This window comes from Ylistrum balloti, unplaced genomic scaffold (assembly GCF_031769215.1).
Source record: "Ylistrum balloti isolate Yb309-2 unplaced genomic scaffold, AGI_CSIRO_Ybal_v1 Utg370204, whole genome shotgun sequence".
Lineage (NCBI taxonomy): Eukaryota > Metazoa > Mollusca > Bivalvia > Pectinida > Pectinidae > Ylistrum > Ylistrum balloti.
Genome location: NW_026782177.1, coordinates 253949 through 279753, shown reverse-complemented (window position 1 = coordinate 279753; position 25805 = coordinate 253949). Strand labels below are relative to the sequence as shown.

Below are 25805 nucleotides of genomic sequence, written 5' to 3'. Positions count from 1 at the left end.
AAAATGTTTTCCTACCAAAAGCACCTGCTTTTCACTTTGTTTTTTTTATTTTATATTTTTAGTACATCCATGTTGTTTTTCTTGATGTTTCGGCATCTCCTCTGATAATTTTTGCAGTCTCTTAAGTACATTGTAAGACATCTGCTTTTGTCCTTGTATGTATGTGATGAAAATCAAAACTGCAATTTGACATTTTGAAATGGAATAAAAAAATTCATTCAAATAACAAAAAAATAACATTTCTAATGTTTTCAATAGGTTTTTATGGAAGCAGATTATCTGTTGTGTAGTGGATGTGAAAAATTGTGATTAACAATTTATCAAAATACAAATTTATGATTTTCTGGGTGAATGTTCCATCCTTTAGCAAATAGGTTAAATTTTCATAATTCTACCTGAAAGACTTTACAGTTTCTATTAACGGAGTGACAATTTATGACTCCATTTCTGTCTGGCACAGAGAAGTTCAAAACCTAACATATAAATAACTGGAAATGTGAAGTGGTGTTGTTCTCAGTTTATCGTTTCTACACTTACTACATCTACAGTTTCATACCAATATGTCTTTATTACTTCCTTGAAAAACAGCCACCACTTAATGGCTCGGATCACAGAGGGAGAATGTAAACATCACACCCAAAATTACTTTTACTTTCTGATATGAAACAATGAGTGTAACTTCAGTTCCATATGTGTAACCTTGTCACAATACCACAGAAATTTAGATACAAATTTTCCTTCCAGGCCTATTCAATATTGTGACACCAGAAGTGACATGGTGTTCAAGTCTTGTCACCTCAATGAAAACAACCAGACTTTCTATGAATGAAAATCTGAATAATGAAACTAAACCATCACACTATTCGTACAAGAGATTGAGAATATTACCTTTTGCCTATAATTACGAAAATCCTAATGTATCATTTCTTCATTATTTCCACAACACACCAAATTCATCAAGTTTTCAAAGCCTCTGCCGAGCTAAATAACTGCGAAAAAAGAAATTAGCGTCAATTTCGTTAAAAAACATTACCCTCACACCAAGTGTGTCGATTCCTAATCTCTCCGAAAAGAAAGATGTCTTTGCTAAATATGTCAAGCCTCACTCTGGGAAACAACGAAAAAATAATTAGTGTGGATTGTCTTAACAAAATTACTCTCCCTACCGTCAGAGACTTGTTACGACGGTTCTGCCTAAAATGCCAGCACGGAGAACAAAGGAATGAGTGTGCATGGTGTGAAATTAGGGATCACCGACGGTAATATGGAAATTCCATCATAATCAATACGAAAGGCGACATGAATGACAAAGCAAAGGCATCACAGTATCACTAATTCATGGTTCCTTCAAAAAAGGAAAAAGATCATTTTTAATGATAATTAGATGTTTTCTGTCGCTCACACTCAGTAAATATCAGTTCTGTACTTTCAGACCAACCTGTTCAGAGCCTGGTTTCTACTATCAATCGATTCCACACAGTATTCGTTTCTTCTTACAGAAACAGTATCCCTTTGTCAAACAATTTAAGAAAAATGTTTAAAAGCAATCTAATTATAGACATCAAAGATTAACGTGATCATTTTTCTATCAAAATATCCAATTATTCATTTCCAATATTCGTCAGACTCACAGTTTTCAAAGAAATCAGAAAGAAAATTGTCAAAACATTGACAAAATCCACAGAGGATTCGGACATCACTTCTACTAGAAATTGAAACATGTTTTGATAGCATGCTTGGTGTGAAACAAATTCAGGATGATTACTCCTAGTCACGCCCTGCTCCAAAACCCACACGCTCTTTATAGCTCTCCTGTTTTGAAGGAAAACTTTCTCACCTCAGCCATATGGCGTAAGTAAGTAGCGTGACAAATTTATGCCAATGAAAGATAACTTTACATGAAATAATGTTTCTTTAACAGGCTAGTAAACATTCTCTGACAAACACCAAAGAAAGAATCTCCTCAGTGAAATCATGGACCTGATATATCACGAAATCACAAAATCAAAAACAGTTGAGAGAGAAAAGCACTTCCAGTGACTCATTTCACACCCTCAAGACAAGTTTAATTCTGATAATACCAAGGGGAGATAATACTCAAAACAAGAAATAATCAAAGGGAGATAATTCAATAAAAGAGATAATGAATTAAACAGATTAACAGACTTATGTATACTTCTGATTGGATGTTCACCTGATTGAATTTTTTGCCTCAGAAATGTAAAATGAAGCTCAATATCTTAATGGATCTTAAGGAATCATTTTTCTTTTCCCACTAATCTTAAATTAAAACAAAAAGAAAATACTATGTAGTGTTGTACAGTTGAAACTCTAATTGAGATCTAATCAAAGACAAATACTGTAATTTCCAAGAATCTTGGATATGAATACTGAATTTAAATGGGACTGTATTGATATGTACATCCTGTCTGCTCACAAAGTGAGGAGCTACCAAATTCATCACTTTTCCAAACATAACCTTAAACTAAAGACATTATCATGATAGCAATTCACAGGAATATCATTGTCTGCAATTCAAATCCACAAGCCATCCTCTATTTGCATTATTCTTTGCCTGGGAACATGACAGTTTAATCCAAAGTTTTTCTATACAGTTTATCCATTTGAAGTGACACTAACCTTTCTACATGTCTACATTTCCTTGTGAAATGAAATTTCTGGATCTTGATGCAAGGAATTTTTGCAGTAAAAATAAAAACAGTTAAAAATTACCTAAAATAGACGTAAAAGCTATAATTCAAGAAACATAAAATCCCTTCCGATATTTTTACAAAAAATCCTAGTTTCAATTATTGTAAATAATCTTGAAAAGCAATTACAGAGAAACAAATAATATTGTAGCAAGTCTACTGCTCTCAGGAGGAAGATATTTTCAAAATCATTTCGAAATAATTCTATATCTACTATATTGAAAAAGGATAATTTAATAATGTAGATCCACATTTGTTGACACTGTAATTCTATATATAAGTTTAATGACCTCTGGAATTTGACAGAAAGAAAATGGGTTTCACTAAATTAGTGAAGGTGGGGAATTTCTGGAATTGTGTATAAATTAGACATTGCTCTGTCCTTGTATTGATTTTCAACATGAAGCAGGGTAATATTACCAGTGATGATAATACCAAGGAGTCAAACTCCAGCTGTCACAAAATGCCATCACCCTTCAAGTTTTATGTGAACCACAAAAACCCAGGGAGACAACATTAGGGGAGGCACAAGCCAAAATTGCAAAGGAAACAAAATGTCAACTGTTGAAAAATTTCCAGATCTCAGACCATTTCTCTTTCCAGAAATGTAAAATCTGTTAAAGGCTTCTATACTATATCTATATGTGTCCATAAAAGTTAAACATACCCAGAGCTTTGTACTTGATAGATGATGTCTGTAATTGCTGGAGCTGTAGCATTGTGATCCATCTCATTATGTCATGCTGGCAACATTTGTATATATTTGTGGGATGAAACAAAGCTATGAACATACAAATAATACACAGGGCAACAGGAGACCTCGGCATGAGTTAATATCTTCCAATCAAGACCTGTTGTATCCACATACCATTGTAATCACTCCACCCAAGCATTAGCAATGCCAGGAATACCAGTCCTTCACAGGGGAATCCTGTCCAAAACATCACGGTTACCTCCCTTAGATATAAATCAAACTGCCATTCCATACCACCCCCCTCCCCTCTCCTTCTTAAGCATTGTCAGATAAAAACTTTTCTGTTGCTGAAAGCTATCATTTCCTAATAAGGTGAAAATTGTCTACCCCTTCTTGCTCGATATACCATAAAGAAACCTCCCTTAACCCTGGATGTCATAGAGTAACCTCCCCTTACTGCTAGAGATGTCATAGAGTAATTTCCTCTTACTGCTTGAGATGTCATAGAGTTACTTTCCCTGACTGCTGGAGATGTCATAGCGTTACCCTCCTTGACTGCTGGAGATACAATATTGTAACCTTCCCTGACTGCTGGAGTTACCATAGAGTAACTTCCCCTGACTACTGGAGATACCATAGGATAGCCTCCCCTGACTGCTCACAATACCAGTGTAACCTCCCTAAACTTCTGAAGTAACCATAGAGTAACTTCCACTGACCGCTTGTGTAACCAAACAGTTACCTCCCTTGATTGCTGGAGTAACAATAGAGCAGCCTCCCTTGGTTATCTCACCAAATTCCATCTGAATTAATCAAAACCCTGAAAAAGTGTTTCTTTCATAAATTCAATAGACAAATATTGATTTTTTGTTGGAGCAGAGAAACATAGGCTAAAAGAATTGTTTTCGGGGTAACTTAAACGCACATCGTATAAAACAGAACTGCATGCCAGACAACTCTGATATTTATGGCTCACAGGACAGCGACACCAAAATAAAGCACAGACTTGTGCCCTTATATAACACGATAACCAAGTTAACAAAGATTAATGCCTGGACACGTCAGTCTTCTCCAATAATCTTACAAGTATTCATAGTAAGCTTTCACAAAAAAATCCTAACCAACAAATTAGAGTTAAAATTTGTTCCATTAAGTCAATTGTCTTGAGAAGTATTGTCCTGATATTAGAGAAACTAATTAAAAGGAAACTGTGAAGATTTGTCTCCCCCTGAAGGCGCTCTTCTGAGCTGAAAATCTATTATATTGACTGCTACTGCAGTCTTTAGCTGGTGCTGAAGATAAACGGCTAATTGTAGATCTATGTGACCCACACCTCTGGCCCAGACATGTTGAGGGATCTTAAAACCGATCAGACAGCCTGTGGTTTCATCACTGTTTACATTTAATATCATAAATATGGCCACCTGCTGTTTTGGCACATAAACAACAGCTCTATCAAACCAGAATTATAAATACCTTTCTGTTCATATTTAAGATTAGCCAGTGGGTTAGTGGTCCTTACTTTCATTACCCAAATGAACTATTTTCTTTCAGAAGGAATTGGACTAGCTCTTTCAAATAGATATATAGTTATGCCCTTTCCTTTAAAGGAAGTTTAGAGTCATAGCATGGCCGTTTCTTTCATAAACCACCTGTATTCAGAGAAAACCTTTACAAGAGGTCACCTGCATGATGAGCCCACATCCTAAATTCTCAAATGCATTATTCTTTTAACTGAACCTGTATAATGAAACCACATTTTCATCTCCAATGCAGTAATTACATTAACTGAACCTGCATAATGAGACCACATTTTCATCTCCAATGCAGTAATTATGTTAACTGAACTGCATAATGAGACCATCCACAAGAAGTTCAAATGTCCTGTTATATAACAATTAAGGTTCACACAGTTTTCTATTTAAGTTCTGTCTGTTAAAAACATACTTTTTATAAACTTGGTCATTATTGGTTATCTCCATTGAGTGGAATTTACAGACAAGTTAGAAAAAGTAAACATAACCAAAAAAATCTGAAATCTTACAATTTACCTTGTGATCATTATAGCATAAATAATACATTTGATATATCCCATGACAATTAGTCTCCTTTACTCTGAAACAAATATTCAAATCAAGCGATGCAAAGTCAGAGAAGAATGTATTGCAAATTTCACCTACCTTTGTAAACTTCTGATAAATTACGCATCACAGTATCATAAATCCAAATGTCAATGAGTAGAACACACCATGTTTTCCTCACAACAACTTTGTTTACAACACTCTAAACTCTGAGAACTGGAACGTTTTTCCCCCTTTTTTCCCTGCTAATGCAATAGACATATTAACCCTCTGATAGAGATCTCCTGCAAGATAACCCTGCCTCTAGTTCTTGGCACACTTAACTGGTGTAAAATGAAGGAAAATTAAAACTCATCTATCTGAAGGAAATCTACCATTGATTCTCCGACAGCACCAAAATAATGTTCTATAAATAGTGAGTAGGATACCTTGTGGTACGGAGGCTGGCCCACACATCAGTAACAGAGTGTATCAACAGTGTAATAACTACCCTCGTCATTAACCACTACTTCACAAATACATAGGTCACTGATGTGGCCGAGCAACATAGAGAGTGAGCCCTTGTAATCCTGTAAATGTCTCTGTTTTGTTTGTTTGCTTGTTTTGTTTGTTTGTTGTGTTTGCTCTCATAAGTTGTATCTTGTACACAGTTGAGTTTCCATTCTTGTAACTGAACATCTTTTTATTGACCAAATTTTCAGAAAGTACAGCTTTGTCAGGTTTTCAATGTATGAGCCCTTTTAAGTTATAAAAGATACTTCCTAATTGCAGACATGACACCAAAACCTGTAGATAGAGACCACCTGCCTTAAAAGCTCATCTATAAGAGCCATAAAGGGTGATGTCTTTAGACATGCTGAAACTACCAGAAAGTTACCCGAGAGCTAGATTGAATACCTGTGATGAGGGACCACTTAAAACTGTAAGGAATTGTAATGTTTTAGTAAAGGTTCCAGTAATTACCAGACAGCTCGCAAGAATACCTGTCTTAAGGGACCACTTTTAATTGATATGGTGGTCTCTTTACACAGCCTTTTCTGTTCTTTCACATAACATTTCAAAAACATATCCTATTTTATACAAGGACAATTTTTTTTAAAGAATTTATTCTATTTTTCAAGAATACAATTAAAAAATAATCATGTCCAGAGGAAATTTACTGGAAGAAAAAGAATTACCAACCAAAGTGAAAAGTAAAATTTATTTCAATTGTAACTGATTATAGAGCCCCTCAAGAATTGTCTGTAGCAGGAGTTGCCAGCGTTCCTGGTAACTGCCTCTTAATACCATCTTCCAGGGGGATTTGAAATTAAAAAAAATACCAAGTGTTACTACAGGCGACAAGTGATTGAGCATGCACCACTGCTTAAGGTCACTTGTACTCTTACAAATATCTTCAGAAGAAAGGTTTTGAAAATTCCTTTATTTCAGAAATCTATACATTAAAGTAATCTGATAATTATTTTTAGTAGTTTTAATCTGCTCTTCGTTTCTCTTGCTTGCTAATTTGTGGAAAAAGAAACCCCCATAAAATGTATTAGGATAATTACCATTTCGAAACAGAATTACTTTTTTCGTTTTAAAACAGACACCTAAATCGGATTTCTAATTACACAAGCTTCGACTGAGGCAGACAATATATACATTTAAAGAATCTCCCAAACTGTGTCTTAGGATCTTTCCACAGAAAGAGATAATTAAAGGGACACATTTTCAGCAAAACTAGTAAAATCAATTTTGTCTGATTTATACATGCATGCTGGATTTACGAAGAATTTCAATTGCAGGTTGCTGTAACAAATATACTGCTATGTGTCTAATTTTTGAGAGTTCTATTTTCCTTTTTTTTTCAAGGATGGAATAAATTGTGAGGAACAGAAACATTGAAAAATAAGAGTGATATCATTATTCCTGTAAAAACAGTCTGTTTGTGTCAAACATTCAAATAGTTATTTACAGAATTTGTAATTGTATGGACTAAAAATTAATCTTTCAAACTATTTACAAATAAATATTAGACATAATTAATTCAAAATATTTTTTAAAGAAGATGCAAATGATATTTTTACAACCAAATCCAAATGAAACACCAAAATGTGATTATAAACCATTTAAACTAGAGTTATCTCCCCTATATGTTTTCACCATCACCAAAAAGAAACCATAAAAAGTTATTCCAGCACCTTTTAGGAAAATGGGATCAACCAGAATATCAAAACACCCTATATAGAAAGTACAAACCGAACACAACGTGCACGTTTCGGTGTGCCTAATCTATAATGATCCATCCGTAAACGTCGCCTGAAAATTAAATTGAACATAATTTGAAAAACTAATTTGATTTTAAATTGAAAGAAATACCATCACAGCTCCTCGTATCTTTTCAAAACATCAGTTTAATTTCCGTTTTTTCTTGGAGGGTGTTTTTTTTTATAAATAATGAATTATCATTTTTACTCTGACAGATTTAATATTGATTTCAGTGTTTTCTTATCTTGCAAATAGAATCATACATATCAAGGAGAATTTTTCCATTTTATGAAAACTGTCGTTGAATATTAATTTAATGAAAAAAACCTACAAATAAAATTTCAGCTAAGAAGATCTTTTTTTGATACAATATCGATATGGAAACCAATTCACAGATTGGAGTTATTGACCCTCACTTAGGGTACCAAAGTATGGTTTAAATCATATTATTGTTTTGACCCTCACTTAGGGTACCAAAGTATGGTTTAAATCATATTATTGTTTTGACCCTCACTTAGGGTACCAAAGTATGGTTTAAATCATATTATTGTTTTGACCCTCACTTAGGGTACCAAAGTATGGTTTAAATCATATTATTGTTTTCATGACTACCAATTATATCGGTGACGAGATATTTAAATTTAAACTATCTCTGTTAGTCCTAAACAAGATTGAAAAATTCACAATTGTGGGATTGAATATGATGAATTTATTTCAGAAATTACTGATGAAGTATTTGACAAAGCATTTACAAGTGCAATAATGAGTTTTACTGCAAAAAGTAAAACATGTCTATAGTCTTCTGTTGTACTAAATGAATTTGAATCATTCTTTCATCGAAACATAATTTTGTATTCCAGCTTAGCATAATGTTAATTTACTGACCTGAATGTACATGACATAAAATTGTTGAAACAATGTATGAGAAAAAAATATAGGTCACGTGAGTGATTGATCTGCTTGTTATTTCCAGCATAGCACTGCAAGCGCTGTATTTTAAACCTGTGTTTCTCTTAGCAGGCATGCAAGAACTGAGCATAAAGTTGTTCATTACAAAATGTTCTGGAAGCTGATATTGATTGAAGTCGCGTTAACGGTTCTTCGTTGGAATTAAAATCAACCACCCGCACCTTGTAAAAATATTCTTTACTTTCCCTGGTAGGCTGGTTTTATTCAAAAAATACTTCATTTCAGGAAAGGCCAGTAGAGAAATTAACACTTCAAACAATTAACATTTGTACCAGCACTGCCCAAAACAGATGATAAAAGACAATGACTGTACAATCTAATATCTTTATCAGGTTTCCTATATTAAGACTGAGCTTCATTTGCATGTTTTGTTTTCCATGTTACTGTTTCAAGTAGACTTATCAAAAATTCAGTAATCATTCTTTAAATTTCAAGAAAAAAACAAAAAAAATTAATTAGTAATTTTCATAATCAAAGTGAAAAATATTTTAGCTTAAAATCTCTTAGAATACGTAAAAGCACAGCTGCGATTAATCTTGTATAATGTGAAAATTTCATTTAGGGGTTAAAAAATCAATTACATAACATTCGCATGCAGTTGTGTTAAAATGTAAATCATAATGAAAAATGACAATCATTGGAGAAAAATATATCAAATTCAACTTCAAAATGATGTAATATTTGAAAATATTTCATCGATATCTGATCCTGAAAAATGTTAAAAACCAACAAAACTAAGAAAAAAAAAGAAAAGAAAATATAGCCTAGCAACCATTATTTGCAATGGTAACAACCCAGATGTACATTTCATTACTGCTACAACTCCTACTAAAAGCTTAATTTTATTGTGAACTAATATAAACAAGATAATAATGCTGACATTTTCACTTATTATCTTTTATACCAAATGCTTTTCCTATCCCTAGAGCAAACACAATTTTCGTCCCCTTCGTGAGATATAATTGGTCAAATGTGAAACTGTTCAAAATAAAACGACCCTATGTTTGTCTTGAGAAAACAGGCACTGTCTTTTTCAATTAAAATTTATCAAAATAAATGTGAAAATTGTTGCCTTAAGATTGACTACTTAATCCAATACAAATGGAAGGCAAAGATCAACTAGCTTAGCACAAGTCTTTTTTCTAATTTTTTTTTGGTGGGATGACTAATTCAGTTCGAGTGATTCATCGTGCTGAAACATTTGCATTGTTTTCTTGATGGCGTCCTTTTCTTCTCGACAATGCGTACACACAGACATATATTTTTTTTATCACAGGAATACACATTGAAAATCAACCAATTCTAATGCAGATCTCTTTGAACAGTCTTTGAAGTCAGTCATGAAAAATTTACGCATTTGGCATTAACAAACACGTCAAAATTCTACTCAGAAATCTTGCGGCATATTTTTTACTGTTTTATTTTTAAGTCTTTTTTTTAACTGTTGGAATAATTATATAATTATATAAAAGAGAAAATCCTCCAAGTTTTAGCTGTTAGTTAGCTAAGCTCTATAAAAACTATTATTAAACATACTTTTATATCCCCAATTAATGTAAAACATTGACTACCGTATGTATCCAATTGATCAATTGCAGATGTTCTGTTTGTAATTTTCTTAATTATATAAAGCCTTTTCACTAATCACTTCAAAAATTCCAAAAATACTTTTCTCTAAACTCCTGGCTGGCATCAACTGTGCACAGAGGAGAGTGTTAGATAATTTCACTTAATCCAAATCAAAATAAAAAAAACCCCACAGACTCTTTGTATACACTGTGCTAGACTAGATGAGTTAACTCCCTTCATACATGATATAAAAACCAGTCACACTACCTAAATCTATCATAGTTGTCTCCCCTTGTTTGAAATGTTGTATCAGAATAAGAGCTTTAATGCCTTTCTATCCGAAAGTCATATTAAATATAAAAGATTACACAAAAGAAATAGTTTTATCCAAAAACTTATCCAAGAAAAATCATGATTAATTCTTTGTTTCAAAACCTTAGAAAACATTTAACTGTTTAGCAGAACATTTTTGCTAATTATATATCTATAATATTACCAGTTTTCAAGTATTTTGCAAAAGTGCTTTTGATAAGGAAAAATATTGTTTTTGTTTTTGTTTTCTGTGCAAAGAAACAAACAAACAAAAAGATCATAACCATTCAAAGAAGAAAAAAATAATTGACTTACCTATCATCATCCAAGAGCCCTGTACTTTTCTGCATGCATTCCTTAACTGCTTGCATTCCCTCTCGGAACCGTTGTTGAAGACGTCTTGCGTACAGTGAAGCTCCACCTTCGGACAAATAACCACTTGTCATATCATCACCAATTTTGTTGCCCTTGAGAATGTCACCATCTGACATGTAACCTGACACGTAGTCATATGTATCATAGTCTGAGCTGTAGTCTGTGTCAATGGAACTGTTCTGCCCCGTTGACTGAGCCCGTTTTATAGATCCCGAATAATATTTATTAGGATCACCGATGAGAGGTCGATTAATTCCTAGACTGCTTGAACGCGCATAATAAGCAGTGGTTGGTGTAGCATAACCCGGGTTATGGAAGATCTTTCCCGATGCTGGTGACCCAGGCGAGCCATACCCACGTAAATATCCAGACGACCCATAAGGCATTGCTCGCATAATCGGTTGCATTGGTTTAATGTCCATAGCTTCTCCAGAATCATCCACAAATGTTGTATCTTTTTCTGATTTTTCAGAAAATGTTGTTTCCCGAAGGTTATTTTTAGTTGTGTCACTATCCTTATTCACAGTTTCTGTTCTAATTTCAGTATCAAACGTCGTTTCAATCTTTTCCCCATGACGGGGCTGAACGATTGCCACATTATTAGCGGGTCGCTGTAACTGAGAATGTATCACTTTCATTCCGAGCCTCGGAGAGTTTGTTGCGCTAGTATTGCTTTTTTCGGATCCAGAGAAATCCTCCACATTTAGCGACTTATTGCATATCACACTTTCATTGGAAGAAGAACCTGTTCCACTTGGTGCACTCTGACTTGAGGGGGTGGAATCACTTCCAGAAACCGATACTGGTGTAGAGTGGCCCGACCCACTCTGACTGCCAGACATCTTGTATTCCTTATCCTTCGCATGACTTTTTTGAGGAGGTTCGGTTTTTGGAAGAGGAGGAGGAGTTGCTCTGTTTAAAACAGATAAAGATGTCTGAGTATTGCCGTCAGACTTTGTCATCACTGTGGTGGCAGTGGTGGCCACAGAACACGTTGGCTTCACCACATTCACTGTCTGAGATGATGGAATCATATTCGTCTGTGCAGTAACACTTACTTCCTGTGACCTATCATTGCCCTGGAAATGGCCAACAGTTACTTTCGGGGACACTAATAAATTGTTTGGCTTAGCAAAATGGCCTTCCCCTACTCTTTCAATCCTCCCATCCGAGTATTCAATCTCTGTGTATCTAGTTCTATGCTGCATTTTGTCATCTGTTGATAAGTCCTGAGAGCTCACTTTTGATTGGTCTCCGCCCCCCTCTTGTATATGTGTCGAGCCTTTTGAATGGTTAATACTGTTGGAAGGCTGCTGAGCCTGAGGCTGGTATTGCATAGATTTTGGAGAGGAAGTTGATGCATGATGAGATTTTTGGGGCAATGACGAAGGGGTGGATGACGACGATGACGACGATGACGAATGCTGACTCTTGCTTTGTAGTTTTGACTTTTCTTCTTTGGCAGATTTACTAGACTTGCCCAAAGATGATGATGGCTTAGGAATGCTACTTGCGGGTGTAGGTATCTGGGATGAAATGGGACCATTTGATGGTGATGATTTTGATGAGGGCGATTTTCCTGATGAAGACTTTGGTATTAAGCTGCCTATCTTGGTTGCGCCTTTCTTGCCCTGTGTCGGACTAGCCTGGGCCGATCTTGTCTCCCGACGATCCGACTTTCCACTGACCTTTCTACTGGAAGAATGAGATTGTGAGCTATGTGAGGGAGGTACCGGAGGCGAAGAAGGACTTTGGTTACTTAACTTTGCCCCTACCTCATCTGTACCTACCCCACCAAGCTCTCGGCGACCCCCAAATCCTTTCACCAAGGATTTACCAGTTTTTGGCGGGAGCTTGGGACTTTGGGGTTCTGAGTCATTAGAAGGTGTACTACTACTAGCTCCAGGATCTGTAGAACTTGAGCTCCGTGCGGAGCTTGTCGTCGATCTGACGTCACTTCGATCACTACACGAACTTGTACTTGTTGTACTACTTTTTGACGTACTTTTGGGCACACCGCCCTTACTTTTACTTTTGTCTTTGGAATTGAAAAATTTAAATTTGTCCAACATAGAGTTTTTGTTGGCAACGCTAGCCTTGTGAGAGGTACTTTTGTTGGAAGCAGTGGAGCTCGTCGACGTTGTGCTCCCAGAGCTTACAGCTCTCGGCTGCTTGTCTGGTCCACGTGGACTCACCAGTGACCTGCCTCCTGGAGTGGGGATCCCTGACCCACCAGCACCAGTACCTGGCGATGTTGCCCGCGAGGAAGCAGGGTTGTTGTTTTTTGTGTTGAGGTATGTTGAGCCTGAAATGACACAAGGAAAGTAGAGTTATTAATTTATTAGAAAAAATATATTGTATACCGTACTGTCAGTAACAAGTATCCCTTCGTTTCTGGATTACACCTTCCAGTGTGGCCATCTCCTATAGATAAATTCTGCACCAATATCTGCCACCATTACAATCGGCAACTATTATAATTGCTGTTAAAAAATGCCCCATGTAACATTTTTTTTTCAAAAGCACTAGAAATGAGAAAATTCATTAATTCCAGACATTACAATGAAAGCATTATGCATCTAACATAACTCACAATTTAAATCTGTCAGCAAATTTGCCTTGATGGGACAAAAGAAACACAAACAGTTCAAAAAAGCCCAGAGGAAACCCGATTCCATAGAAAACTGATAAACAGTCAAGTGAATGAGACAATTTGTTAACATGTGAGGTTACTAACCTTTCTTAAGTTCAGGCCTACAACCAGAGAATTGTCTCTTTCTCACTCACTGGTAAAAGTAACATTAAAAATATGAATCCCGTCTTAGCTATTACACATAACCTGTATACTCTGTTCCACAGAAAAATCTTTACAACAATGAAAACTCATTTGTCTAACCACACAAAAAACATGTATTTTTAAAACGTTTGAGTGCAATGTGGAATGTCAAAAAAAGTTTTATAAATATATGTATGGACTAACGGAACAAAACCAGCCTTTCCTTCGCTGTTTAATTTTCTGTCCGCATTATATTGTAGATATAAAGAACCCATCCTGCTGGGATTTTTTGTCAATCGTTCAAGTCAGTTAACCTTAAATTAAAATTCCTCTCCCCCTCCTCATCATTTCAACCACAAAATCATTTCTGCCCCACTTGCCAACTCAATAATTTCATGTTTTAGCTTCTGTGTATAATTTTGTAGGAGTTCTTACAAAACTAATTGCATCATATATAATTTTCTTCAAGGTTGACACTTTCATCAGCTCAATAGCAATAAAAACACATTCCCCTTCATCTCTGTCATTACACAATCTAAGAACAGATTTTTTCATAAAAGTATGATTTTATCATTCTTAAATTCAAAGGTCAAATCTTTGTCAAATGATTCAGCTGACAGTACAATGAGTACCTAACTCCTTTGCTTACACTGTTAAACCAGATAAGAAATCTGATGTATTGTTAGCTTTCAAAAACTTTTAGTTGGAAATGATTCAGAAATCTAGTTAACCCCTTCTGTTTCCCCCTTTTTTGATAATTCCATTTGAAAACCTGTTGAAGTTACTCATGGGCCAGTACAAATGATACATTGGAATATTTTAATGTCAATGTTTAAGGGTCCTATTTCAATTATTTACATAAGTACAGGGATTTAGATAGATCCTATAACAAATATACTTCTGGGAAGGCTGGAGTATTAAGGATAGAGGGAAAGATAAAGGGAGGATGGAAATAAAGGAATTGTAGTCATAGAGGAATGAAAGTAGGGATGGAAGGATTGAACAAAGACAAAAGAAAGGAGGAATAAAGGAAAGGATAAAGGGAGGATGGAAGGAAGTTAGGGAGATGTTGTCAGGGAAGAATGGAGGTAGTAAAGATGGAATGTAGGAAGGTGGAAAGGAGGAATAAAGGAAAGGATAAATTGAGGATGGAAGGAAGTTTGGGAGATGTTGTCAGGGAAGAACGGAGGTAGTAAAGATGGAATGTAGGATGGAAGAAAGGAGGAATAAAGGAAAGGATAAAGGGAGGATGGAAAGAAGTTTGGGAGATGTTGACAGGGAAGAATGGAGGTAGTAAAGATGGAATGTAGGATGGTGGAAAGGCGGAACAAAGGAAAGGATAAAGAGAGGATGGAAGGAAGTTAGGGAGTTGTGGATGTACAAATGGAATTAAGGATAGAAGAGTGGAGGAAATGTTAAAGATGGAAGAAAGAATGAAGGAATGAAGGGAAGGATGGGTGAATGGATGGATGGGTTCAGGTTATTTTTTATGTTTTATTGAGCACCACTTAATCACAAAGGAAGCCTCTTATGATTAATTTTAGTACTCGCAAATATAATCCATTCATGGTCTGAAGAGTATTTTATTATGGTAATTACAACAATCCTTCATAATACACCTCCTACCACTGTCACTGTAGATACCTCGGGTGTAAAATCACATTAGCATCCAGTCATTATCAAATCTCCTACACTTTAAACAGGTATGTGCCAGAACCATGCAACTCAGACAACAAAAGAAAATCTTCTACATAAAACTGTCGTTAACTTCCACTATAGTAAAGGTACGATATCAAACAAGAATGAAAACTCGGCAAAGGTTCATTTGATTAACAATGTCAAAATACATAAAAATTATTTCTAAATTTCTTAAAGTTGTATCACTTTATTATTCCAATAATTGTGAAGAAAAAGATATCAAAATACAAAAATCTCCCTCATATGTGTTCAAAACACAAAATATGTCTACATTTTATCATGGCCTATATTTTACAAGTCAGCACTGATGACAGTTGATTTTATCACACTTGGCAAGCCACGCTTGAACGCCATTAAATTCAATTCACTCATCTAGTAAATTTTCAAAATTATTGAAATTCAAATTCAAAACTTTCACAATTGGGACTGATAGCGATAAGATATTAACAATATATTTCAAATTTAAAAAAAAAGTTTATCAAAATTTCATAAAGAGGACAAGTCTTTAAAATGGATGTGGTCCAGACAACAGACTTTGGTTTTATATATCAAACACAACACAATTGTATCAGTACTCGAGATCTTATAAAAATGTATCCAAGTGGAAAATGAACTCAACTGCTATGTTGAAACTATACAAACGTTTACCTTATGTACTTTTAAAACGTACTGTCAAACATACAATCTACCTTGTTCTCTATTTTCAATATCAACAGCTTCATAATAGTGTTTCGTTCATTGAGTACCGAGAAATTGACAATTATTTATGTGTGATTATAATGCATATCAGCGTAAAGAAATGAAACAATGATGAATTTATTTACACAACAGTCCACCTAGTTTTAGTCTGTCTAGAATGGTGCAAGGATGCGTGTAATTTTATGTATAACAATCATTATTCATGAATAAATCATCGGGGCGACCTCTTGAGCATTGAATCACTAAGAAATCCAAAACATTTTTATCCTCTGGTTTGCAATTGATATTGTGGTTTTCTTACATAAATAATTCAACCTTTACTCAGAAAAATGTGACAAATTGAGAGCTGATGAAACATTAACAGTATGACCAAACTGCTATATATAACTAAATGATACGTTTATAACTTCAGTGTGAATCCCCTGGGTTAAATCTGTTACGATTTGACAACCATACTTATCCAGCAATAATCCCATGTCTGGCAATAAGCCCACCCACTTCTTTTGTAATTCAGTAAAATTGTTGAAAAATATTCTTTATTGTTCAACAATTACGCCCATCCTCTCCTTGAGTTGAAGTATTTGGTGTTTGCCCCCTGGGCTTATTATGAGACACTTATGGTATCATAATTTCAGAATGGCCTGAGGTAGTTAAACTTTTTTAGTTATACATATATGTATATATCATTCAGAATCTTGAATGAGTCTAACTTCAGGTCCAAATGAAATCCAGGCTGTAAATGTCTCCCTTGCTCCTGTCTACCAATTATAAACAAGTGACAGATTTATTTGACAAAAACCTGCAGCATACCTCAGGGCCATATTTTAACATCACTTCTGTTTCACGTGGTAGTCTTCAGTCTACATTACATTATCAATTTGTCACTGGTGTTCTACTTTCACTTTCCACAATCTTTACTTTGTCATATTTCAATAATATATGTAATAAGATTATAAACAGAGACCTTACATGAAAATTTAAATGAGCAACATTCCAAAACATTTGATTATAAATCTTGAATTTTATAGTAAATAAACTTCTTCAAAAATCTATTCTTATTATAAACAAAAATATTATGATAATTATTTAAGGTAATGTGTGAAGATTTACGATGGGAAAGATTGAGAATTAGATGAAAATTCTTACCAACTGCAGCCATCGTCTGTTGTGTCATAGGATGTAAACAAATGTATTTTTGCCTGGTGATTAACTATCTACAGTAATACACTCAAATTTGTGTCGCCATAACACACCACAAAACCGGAAAGTTCATCATGCATGTACTGTTCGTCGTCTGCATAAATCCTTGAATACTATCCTGTTTCCATGTTTATAAGTACTTCTCTGTTACCAGTACACAGCTGGCTTCATGTTAAGTATTCTTGTTACTCTATCAAACTTTTGTTTACAAATTTGTATGAATTTTTCCATGTGCAATACACAACAGTCAAGTTGTCCCAGGCGTTTAAAATTTGAATTTCATGCTTGCCGATTCACAGGTCAAGTGTTGAGAATATAAAATGCAGATTAATTCAGGTCTAGGTCACATCGGTCAAATACGACAGTCAGTCACTCTTAGTAAGAAATCCAGCGATTCAGAACACACTGTCTCTATACAGACAAATAACACATCAGGAGAAACTTCTATCTCACAGTGATTTCAGGGATTTAAGTCCACTATCAAATCAAGAGAGTGACGGTCCCAATTCTCCACAAACGACTTACGACTTTTAAGGTGATATGATACCTTTCAATGTTACAAGACAGTCACCTTGAACGCCTTTCTCGTTTGTCAAAGACGGCCACAAATTTAACACTGGTCACACCTAATTCTATCAGCTATCCAATTTCTTACCCTTGCACCCGAAATTCAAGCACATTTCATCTGTCATGTTAAATTTCCGGGTCTAATTATACAGGGAAAAAATGGACCAGAATTAATCTGACTCTGTCAGTGCATTCATTTCAACAATGGGGGAAAAGTCTTCCCCAAACATTGACTTATCAAATGTACAAAAAAGTGAAAGGAAATTGCATCAACTAATTTTATACAAAATGTTTACACCAATTTCAAAATATAATCTAAATTTGATTGTGTTTGATACTGAACATTACATATCATCCTTTATACAGCAGAAGCTACTTTAAGGGCAAATTAACTGATAGGTGAAAAAAAATCAAACAAACAAAATAGATTCGATGAATTCAAATCAATTCATAATTAGAAAATTGAATACTATTTTGAATACAAAACAATGCCATTTAACTTTGAGGAATTTATACTGAATTTGCCAGTGTTAATCTCCAGTGTCCATTGATGGATTTTTTACCCCTGGCAGTCAACAATCAAGGCATTCTGATAATTGTCTATTGAAAACATTCATCTTCAGATAATCCTCGCATGAATTGTTTTCGATTTATTTGACTATCTATAAAATGTATTTTACATGAAACCAAGAGCAGAAGGGTAGTGTATTCATTCAGAAACTGTTTCCATATTAAACTTCAAATCTTTTTTGTTTGATAACACTATATTCTAATTGATTTAATATAGAAGATAAACTTAAAAAAAAAAATCACTTTTTTTTCCGAAACAAAATCAAATCGTGATTTCTTCTGCAAATGTTCACCATATCAGTGAAAACAGAAGTTTGAATTAAATACGGTTAAGAAAAAATCATGATTAAGCTTTTTTGAATTCAGACTTATCATTATGTTACCTAGCGAACAGGTGAATATTTCAGGTGCATTAGATAAATGACAGGTATAAACACAGGTGGTGATGATTTACCGGTGTGATGAGTATTGCGTCTCGTACAATCTACATTTTAGATTTAAAAAATATCCAGCATATCGGTATCATATCACATTTAAGGTTCACACAATACAAAGACAAATCTCCCAATTTTCTAAAGATTAAAATCTTGACTGCGTTTTCCTTCCCAGGAAGGAAGTGGTATCTTATCTGTTATACAGGTGAGGTGAGTCATGTCAAAGTTTTAACTTTTCCCAGGTAAAATACGTCGTAGATGCTTCTAATTGTAGGTCCAGTCTAGATGTGGTTAAACACTGTAGATCTGAGGTCAAACATCACACCCATAATCACATTTCTTGTTTTGTATATATCTAATCAAGTTCTACTTTTTTCCCCTTTTCCTCCCAATCAAACACTCTCTTAGACCCATTTCCTTCCTTCTTTTTCAATTTGATGTCTGATGTATATCGACTGATTGAACATCAATGAATTTCTTTCACAGGATATTGAAAAAAAGGAATTCCACTTGATTTACAACAGAAATATAAAATACATACTTATCAACCTGTCACATCCTGAAGACATTTTTCCGTTGAATCATAAAGATAAATGGAACAACCATCATGTTATGTTAGGTAGTTTTGTGATTTATAAGCGGAACAATGTTAATAACATGGACTGGACCATAATTTCATCGTTAACTATATATGATCATGCAGGTTTGATCAGAACCATCCATTACGTTACATGTCAGCCAATTTCAGAAGCAGGAAATATGAAATGGTTCACGACTGTGTATATCATATTTGATGACATGAAATAATTACACTGAATCAATGGTAAATAAAGAAGGGTTATTTCTAAACTATTCTGGTAGCCCCAATTTTCCGGGCCAGTCCTTTTTTACGATGCATTTTTTTATTTTTTCAATTTTCCCCAATATGACAGGAAATTCCTGATAGCTTCAATCTTGTTTACCTCATCATTTATTATCAGTGGCCTTCAGTTGCGACAATTACCTTAAGGAAATTTGAATATTTACGATATGTTTCCAAATAATAAATTAGACAGAATCATTATTATACACATGCATGCCTGTAGATTTTTAAAGAGTTGAAATATGTTCTCTTGATCGTTATTAAACAGACCAGCCCCATTTAACAGAACTTCTAAGGGGTATGATTTCAGAGGGGAGGGGGCAGGTTGTACTTGTCTCTCAGAAGCTGACAGCAAGGACCAACCTGTGGGCCTCCAGCAAGTTGTTCAGTGAGTTAGCAATCAGCTACACATACTACAGGGATGGAAACTGAATTCAAATTGAATCTGACTATTAACAGGGCGGTATACTACAAACTTTCAATGCAATACAAATAGGCAAAACATTTTTTTAGGCAACCCTAAATATCACAGATCATAAAAATATTCAAGTATTATCATATTTCATAAGATGTTATTTCCTGAATGCCTGGGGACAATTGAATCTATTTCCCTGTGTATACATGTATGTACCCATCAAATAAACACTTCTCCACTATGTGTGTAAATCTTTTGACAATATTTAGATTATTTGACATTTGGTTTAACGTTTGTGTATATTGTATCAATGTGCCTAAGAAATGTTCACCTTCTTCCAATCAATTTTAATTTATAGCAAATGCTATTTTGCTCTTGTCCATCACATTTAATTATGATAAAAATTCATAGAAATCAAGCATTATCTGTTTGCAATGGAATTACTTACTCTTGAAAATGACTGATATATCTTTTATTAAAAATTGAATTTCAGTTTTAAAAAATCATCTTTTCTTTCCTTGTCAAGGGAGGTAACTCTTACAAAGAAACCTAACAATATAATACTTATGCATCTTCCATACTGTTTTATACACATAGAAGCTGCTCTGTTACAGACCACATTTTTTCTCCATTGCACTTTTCTCCACTCCCTACTTTCCTTCAACCTTCTCTCCCCTACCACCCTCCATCCCCTTATTAACCCTATTCCATAATTAAGATAAAGTTTTCAAACAAAGCCTTCACTACCTGAACAGGGTACAGGTTTGTAAGCACAGGTGAGATCTAAAGGCTCACATAACACCCAAGAGTTGTTGGTCAGCAACTGACCATTATTGGTCATCCCACATAGGTTGTTGTGGGGAAAGTATTTGTATCATGCTCTAGAACTGCGATCTAGTCTATTGTAATAAAATCACTAAGTTTTTGTATGTAACAATGATTATAGAAACAATGTCTGTCTCTCTCTATTGTATACAATACATGTTGTATATTTATGTATTAGAATCCATACGCTGTATTGCTTCAGATCAATAAAGAAAAGAAAGATTTACCTGGACCAGAGTGGTCAACATGCTATTCCACATTACCTGAAAACTGATCACACTCTTCAGCAACAAAACCTATCAAGTTGTATCCTATTTAATGTCTCTGGATCTACATTTTTTACGTAGATAGATATACAATACATTTTACCTATAATAAAAAAAATTGACTACTGTTGTCTTATTGAATATATGTTTTTCTCTTATATATAAATAGATTAACAAATTCACTTCATTCCTTGATCAGCTGCATTTTTTCAAAATTACAAAAACTTTCAATAAGCCCATAAACCAGCATTATTAATGACCACATATTTGAGGTCAAAATTTATAGATGTGAGAGGGAAGTTATAATCTTATTGTCAAAATAATAAATAAACAATTATGTTTACAAATCAAAACAAATATCAACATACAGTGAGAGAGCTCTCTTTGTTGTACAGGTAGATAGGTAAATAGTTCTACCTGTATCACACACACCTGGAAGGTATATAGATGACAGGTAAAGATACCAAAATATCACACCTGCACAATCTCAGGTGAACATTTCTGACCTGCCCTTTCAAAATTTGTCACCTTGGTCTTAATTCTGATGTATATATTTACTTCAATAACATAACCCTATGATCTCCTCATATATTCAAAACTATATAAGTTTTACCTTATAATTTGCTCATAGCACAAAGATTCCAAACAACATACAATATTTGAATACAATAATTTTCATCTCATAAATATTCAGAAGTAGTAATGCTGTAAAAATCTACCTTTCAATCATTTAATAGGCATGGAAATTCTATCAGACCTCTATCATTACTACAGGTGGCCTCTTTAGACAGGTTCAACAAAAATAACTGTAAAGGGCTTTATTTGAAAGTGGTCTCTAAACACAGGTTCAACCACTAGAATTCATTAATGAAGATGTGACGACAATACCACTATAATTTGAGATTTTAAAGTTAATTAAAAAATAATTAGATAAGAAAATAAACAATTATCAGGAAAAATCTGTTAAAATTTGAATAGAAAAAAATAAAATAACATAAGAATATCATCAAAGAATTTTTATATCTTTCATACCTGTATATGTAGCTACCGTATATTTAAATTGATATAATATACGTCATCAATATAATTACCTGTAAATCTGGCTATTGCTGGCATTTTGAAGGCGAAAATTCCAAGACACACAATAAAATCCACCAATAGCAGTGCTGGTGCAGTTAAGTTTGTAAACAGTTTTTAAATGCATCACATTTTATAATTAAAGTCGTTCTGACAACTGGAGCAGGAGATATATACACCTGAAGCGTCCAGGTACCAGAAACATGGAATGAAGAACACCCTACAGGTACCAAAGGTCAAACTAATTGACCAGGTAAGATGTCCTCTGATAGGTCCATTACAGGCTCCTAACGACAGGTACACAGAGATCAAAGAAAATATTATGATTGTATTTGAACAGGTGTTTTAATAAGATGAGTGTATACAGGAATTTCTTATCAGTATACAGGTAAACTACCTCCAACAATCCAGGTAGGGTGATAACTCACTATCCTAAGACCGAATCTTTTATTTCAGAAATCACACAGGTAAGGTTTCACTTTTGAAGCTTTAAGTAGGTGAGTAATTTTTTACTTGTCAACTTCAAAAGGATTTCACAAAGATATGATGTCATATTTTGAAGAAATATCTTTATATAAAATCTATCTTAGAAAGTGAATCGTAGTGTGTGGCTTTTTTCCCTAAACAGGTGATTTGTATCTGCTAATTACAGGTGTATCATCTGCTAGGCAATATGTTACCTGTGTAATATTACCTACCTCACAGGTAACTTATAAAACCTCTACTATAGAGACATAGCATCATAAAGTTTTTAACACATTTCTCTTTGACCTTGTTGGAAGATTTCATTTGGACAGACCCTACATTACCGACTTAGACTAATTAAGTGATAACTGTGTGTGACATATTTACAACGCTGACCAATCATTATTTCTTCTTTCAACAAGTATCAAACAAGCATGATTTTAACACCGACATGTACCAATCTATTAAACTTTAAACAAAACAATGTATATAGCATAAAATTTTTAAAACATATCTACCTATCTCGTTAATAGTTTCCAGTATGTTATTTTACCTCAGTTTAATTTCAAAAACATCTGCTGAATTCATTACATTGAATTTAACACATGTGCCGGAAAGCTTGCTTTCATAAAATTTCTCTTCAGATAATCAATTTCTTAACCCATTTTATCAAGACTTATAAAGTAATAAAAAGAACTATCGTGTGTTATGAACACCTGTTGTATACAAGGTAAGCTGAAAGCCATCATATGTAAAGTCTTTCTCTAAATTGATTTTGTGTCTTTCTCAGCCGAAATAATCATTTTTCGCTGAAGAGTTTCAGTCAAAGCATAAAGATATTAAATGCAAAACATGTAATTTTTCTTCACAAAATAGATGCTTTTTTAACCTGGGGTATGGTCCAAGTTTTGATACAAAATGTGCAATGATTTCCATTTTGATTTAAGCTTTTTATCTTGTTACAACAATGAAAAAGGTATACATATTTATAAGTATATATATATTTTTTTGCATTCATCAATGTAAAACAATTTTATTTTAGGTTAAAAAGATAGTATAATTTTGTGAATATTAAGGAGATTTTTTCCGGAGGAACTGAAGTAACGATTTAGAATACTGACACTGTAAATCACATCTATATCAGACTATTTCAGTCAGACATAAAATATCACATTTTTTGCTAAATTTAGAAGAAGCCCTAAAAATACATGTCTTTTAATTGCAGTTGATATCAGTGTTTATATAAAGATTATCAATATACACACCCTATAATCCTATACTTAGTGATTTCTGTACACAGGATTATAAGATCACAGGTCTTTGTGTTCATGGTTCAGTGAATGACAGGAAACAACCACTAATCTGTAACATCTGCCGAAATCTACACCAGCAGGACAGAGATTCGGTATCAATTTCATCACTGATCTAGATATTGATTCACAGAGCACTTCTTTTTAATAGCTATTGAACCAGACGATTTCCAACAGTTTGGTGAGGTCAGCGACTGGAAATCTGATAAATTGACTCATCAATATACAACTTTGTCCCCAGTTGGCATATATATGAGCTATGAATTCCACCTGGATGCAGACTGGTGCTTCATAAAGCAATGATCAGTCACCTGCTGTCAATTTCATCATCTCTCACCTGTTCAACTGTCAATCAAGTAATGAGATACAGCACACATCTTGAAAAGATTCATTCTGACAAGGTTTAATAGACCTGACATTTCTTTTATTTTACAGAGAAACTGACCGTGGAATTTAATCAATTGTGGAAAAATGAGATTTTTTCGATAATGCACATGTCCATTTTCTATTTCGTAAATTAAATAACGATAAAACTGAGAGATCAGGGAAGCTGGCCACACCAAATAAAGGGGAGTAACTCTTTCATACTTAGAATCATTTCTACAGCATAGCATGTACTTTATGCTCCCAGCTCCTAAAATAGCTTCAAGAAATGAAATAAAAAAAAACATGTATGATGTAAGTTATGACATATCACAATAGATAATGTAACATGTGTATTGATAATATATGATATCTTAAATGGTGGTACCAATATATTTAATCTAATATTCTATATCTGAAGCAAATTTATTAGGTCAGGAAATTTGACCTTGAAAATTTCACAATGAGTTCATCACCATGGCAAGTTTCTCAGTGGGAGGTAGAGAGTGAGGTTTTGGGGAGGGGAAGGTGGGGTGCACACAGCTACTAATTGATGACCTCAGCCTTAGATAGCCAGGTTGAGAAAATTGTAGTAACTGTGAGGGGTAGGGGGTTAATATTTTGTATCTGATGCATGCTAAATTTGGCCAAAGATGTGATTAAATTACGTAAACTTAAACACAAATTCACAATATTTAAGTCTGACTTGTTATTCTTATCATTCAACCTAAATCATGCAGTGTGTTAACAGAATTCTGTTAAACATCCAAGAATTTAAATTTTGAAGAAAACTGTTCATAATTTAATTTCTAAAGTATAGATTTTCTGTTATTGGGCAGTGTATTAAGCTTGAAAAAGCTGACAAAATGCTGTATAAATTGATTATTTTTGGGCTGACTGTGGTGAAATACATCTACACTTCTTATCTACCAGTAGTAAATGGTGAAAATGCTTTGAGTCCATCTCAACCAGATCATTAGAACACAAATTATTTTTACTCACTATCTTGGCATCAGTTTTTCTGCCTGTGTTTTATATAACGTAATTCAAAATAAAACTGACGACAAATTTCAAAATCATAACAGATTAAGTGTACATTTCTTACAGAAACAGATCATGACAGATTAAGTGTACATTTCTTACAGAAACAGATCAGGACAGCTTAAGTGTACATTTCTTACAGAAACAGACCACACTCTCTGATGTTCCTTTCACAATCAATTTCATAACAGATATGATTCAACAAAAATGTGTCACATTTTTTAATCCTGAATTAAGGCAGACCAATATAGATAATCAGCACCCTAAATTAAACCA

At 34.0% G+C, this 25805-nt stretch overlaps 1 protein-coding gene across 1 annotated transcript in view; it reads right to left on the bottom strand.

Moving 5' to 3' along the window:
- LOC132551540 (neuron navigator 2-like) overlaps positions 1-25805 on the bottom strand; it is a 149096-nt gene that overhangs the window by 108343 nt on the left and 14948 nt on the right. The window contains 1 exon segment of the mRNA XM_060215692.1: positions 10902-13266. Within this exon segment, the coding sequence (XP_060071675.1) occupies positions 10902-13266 (2365 nt within the window).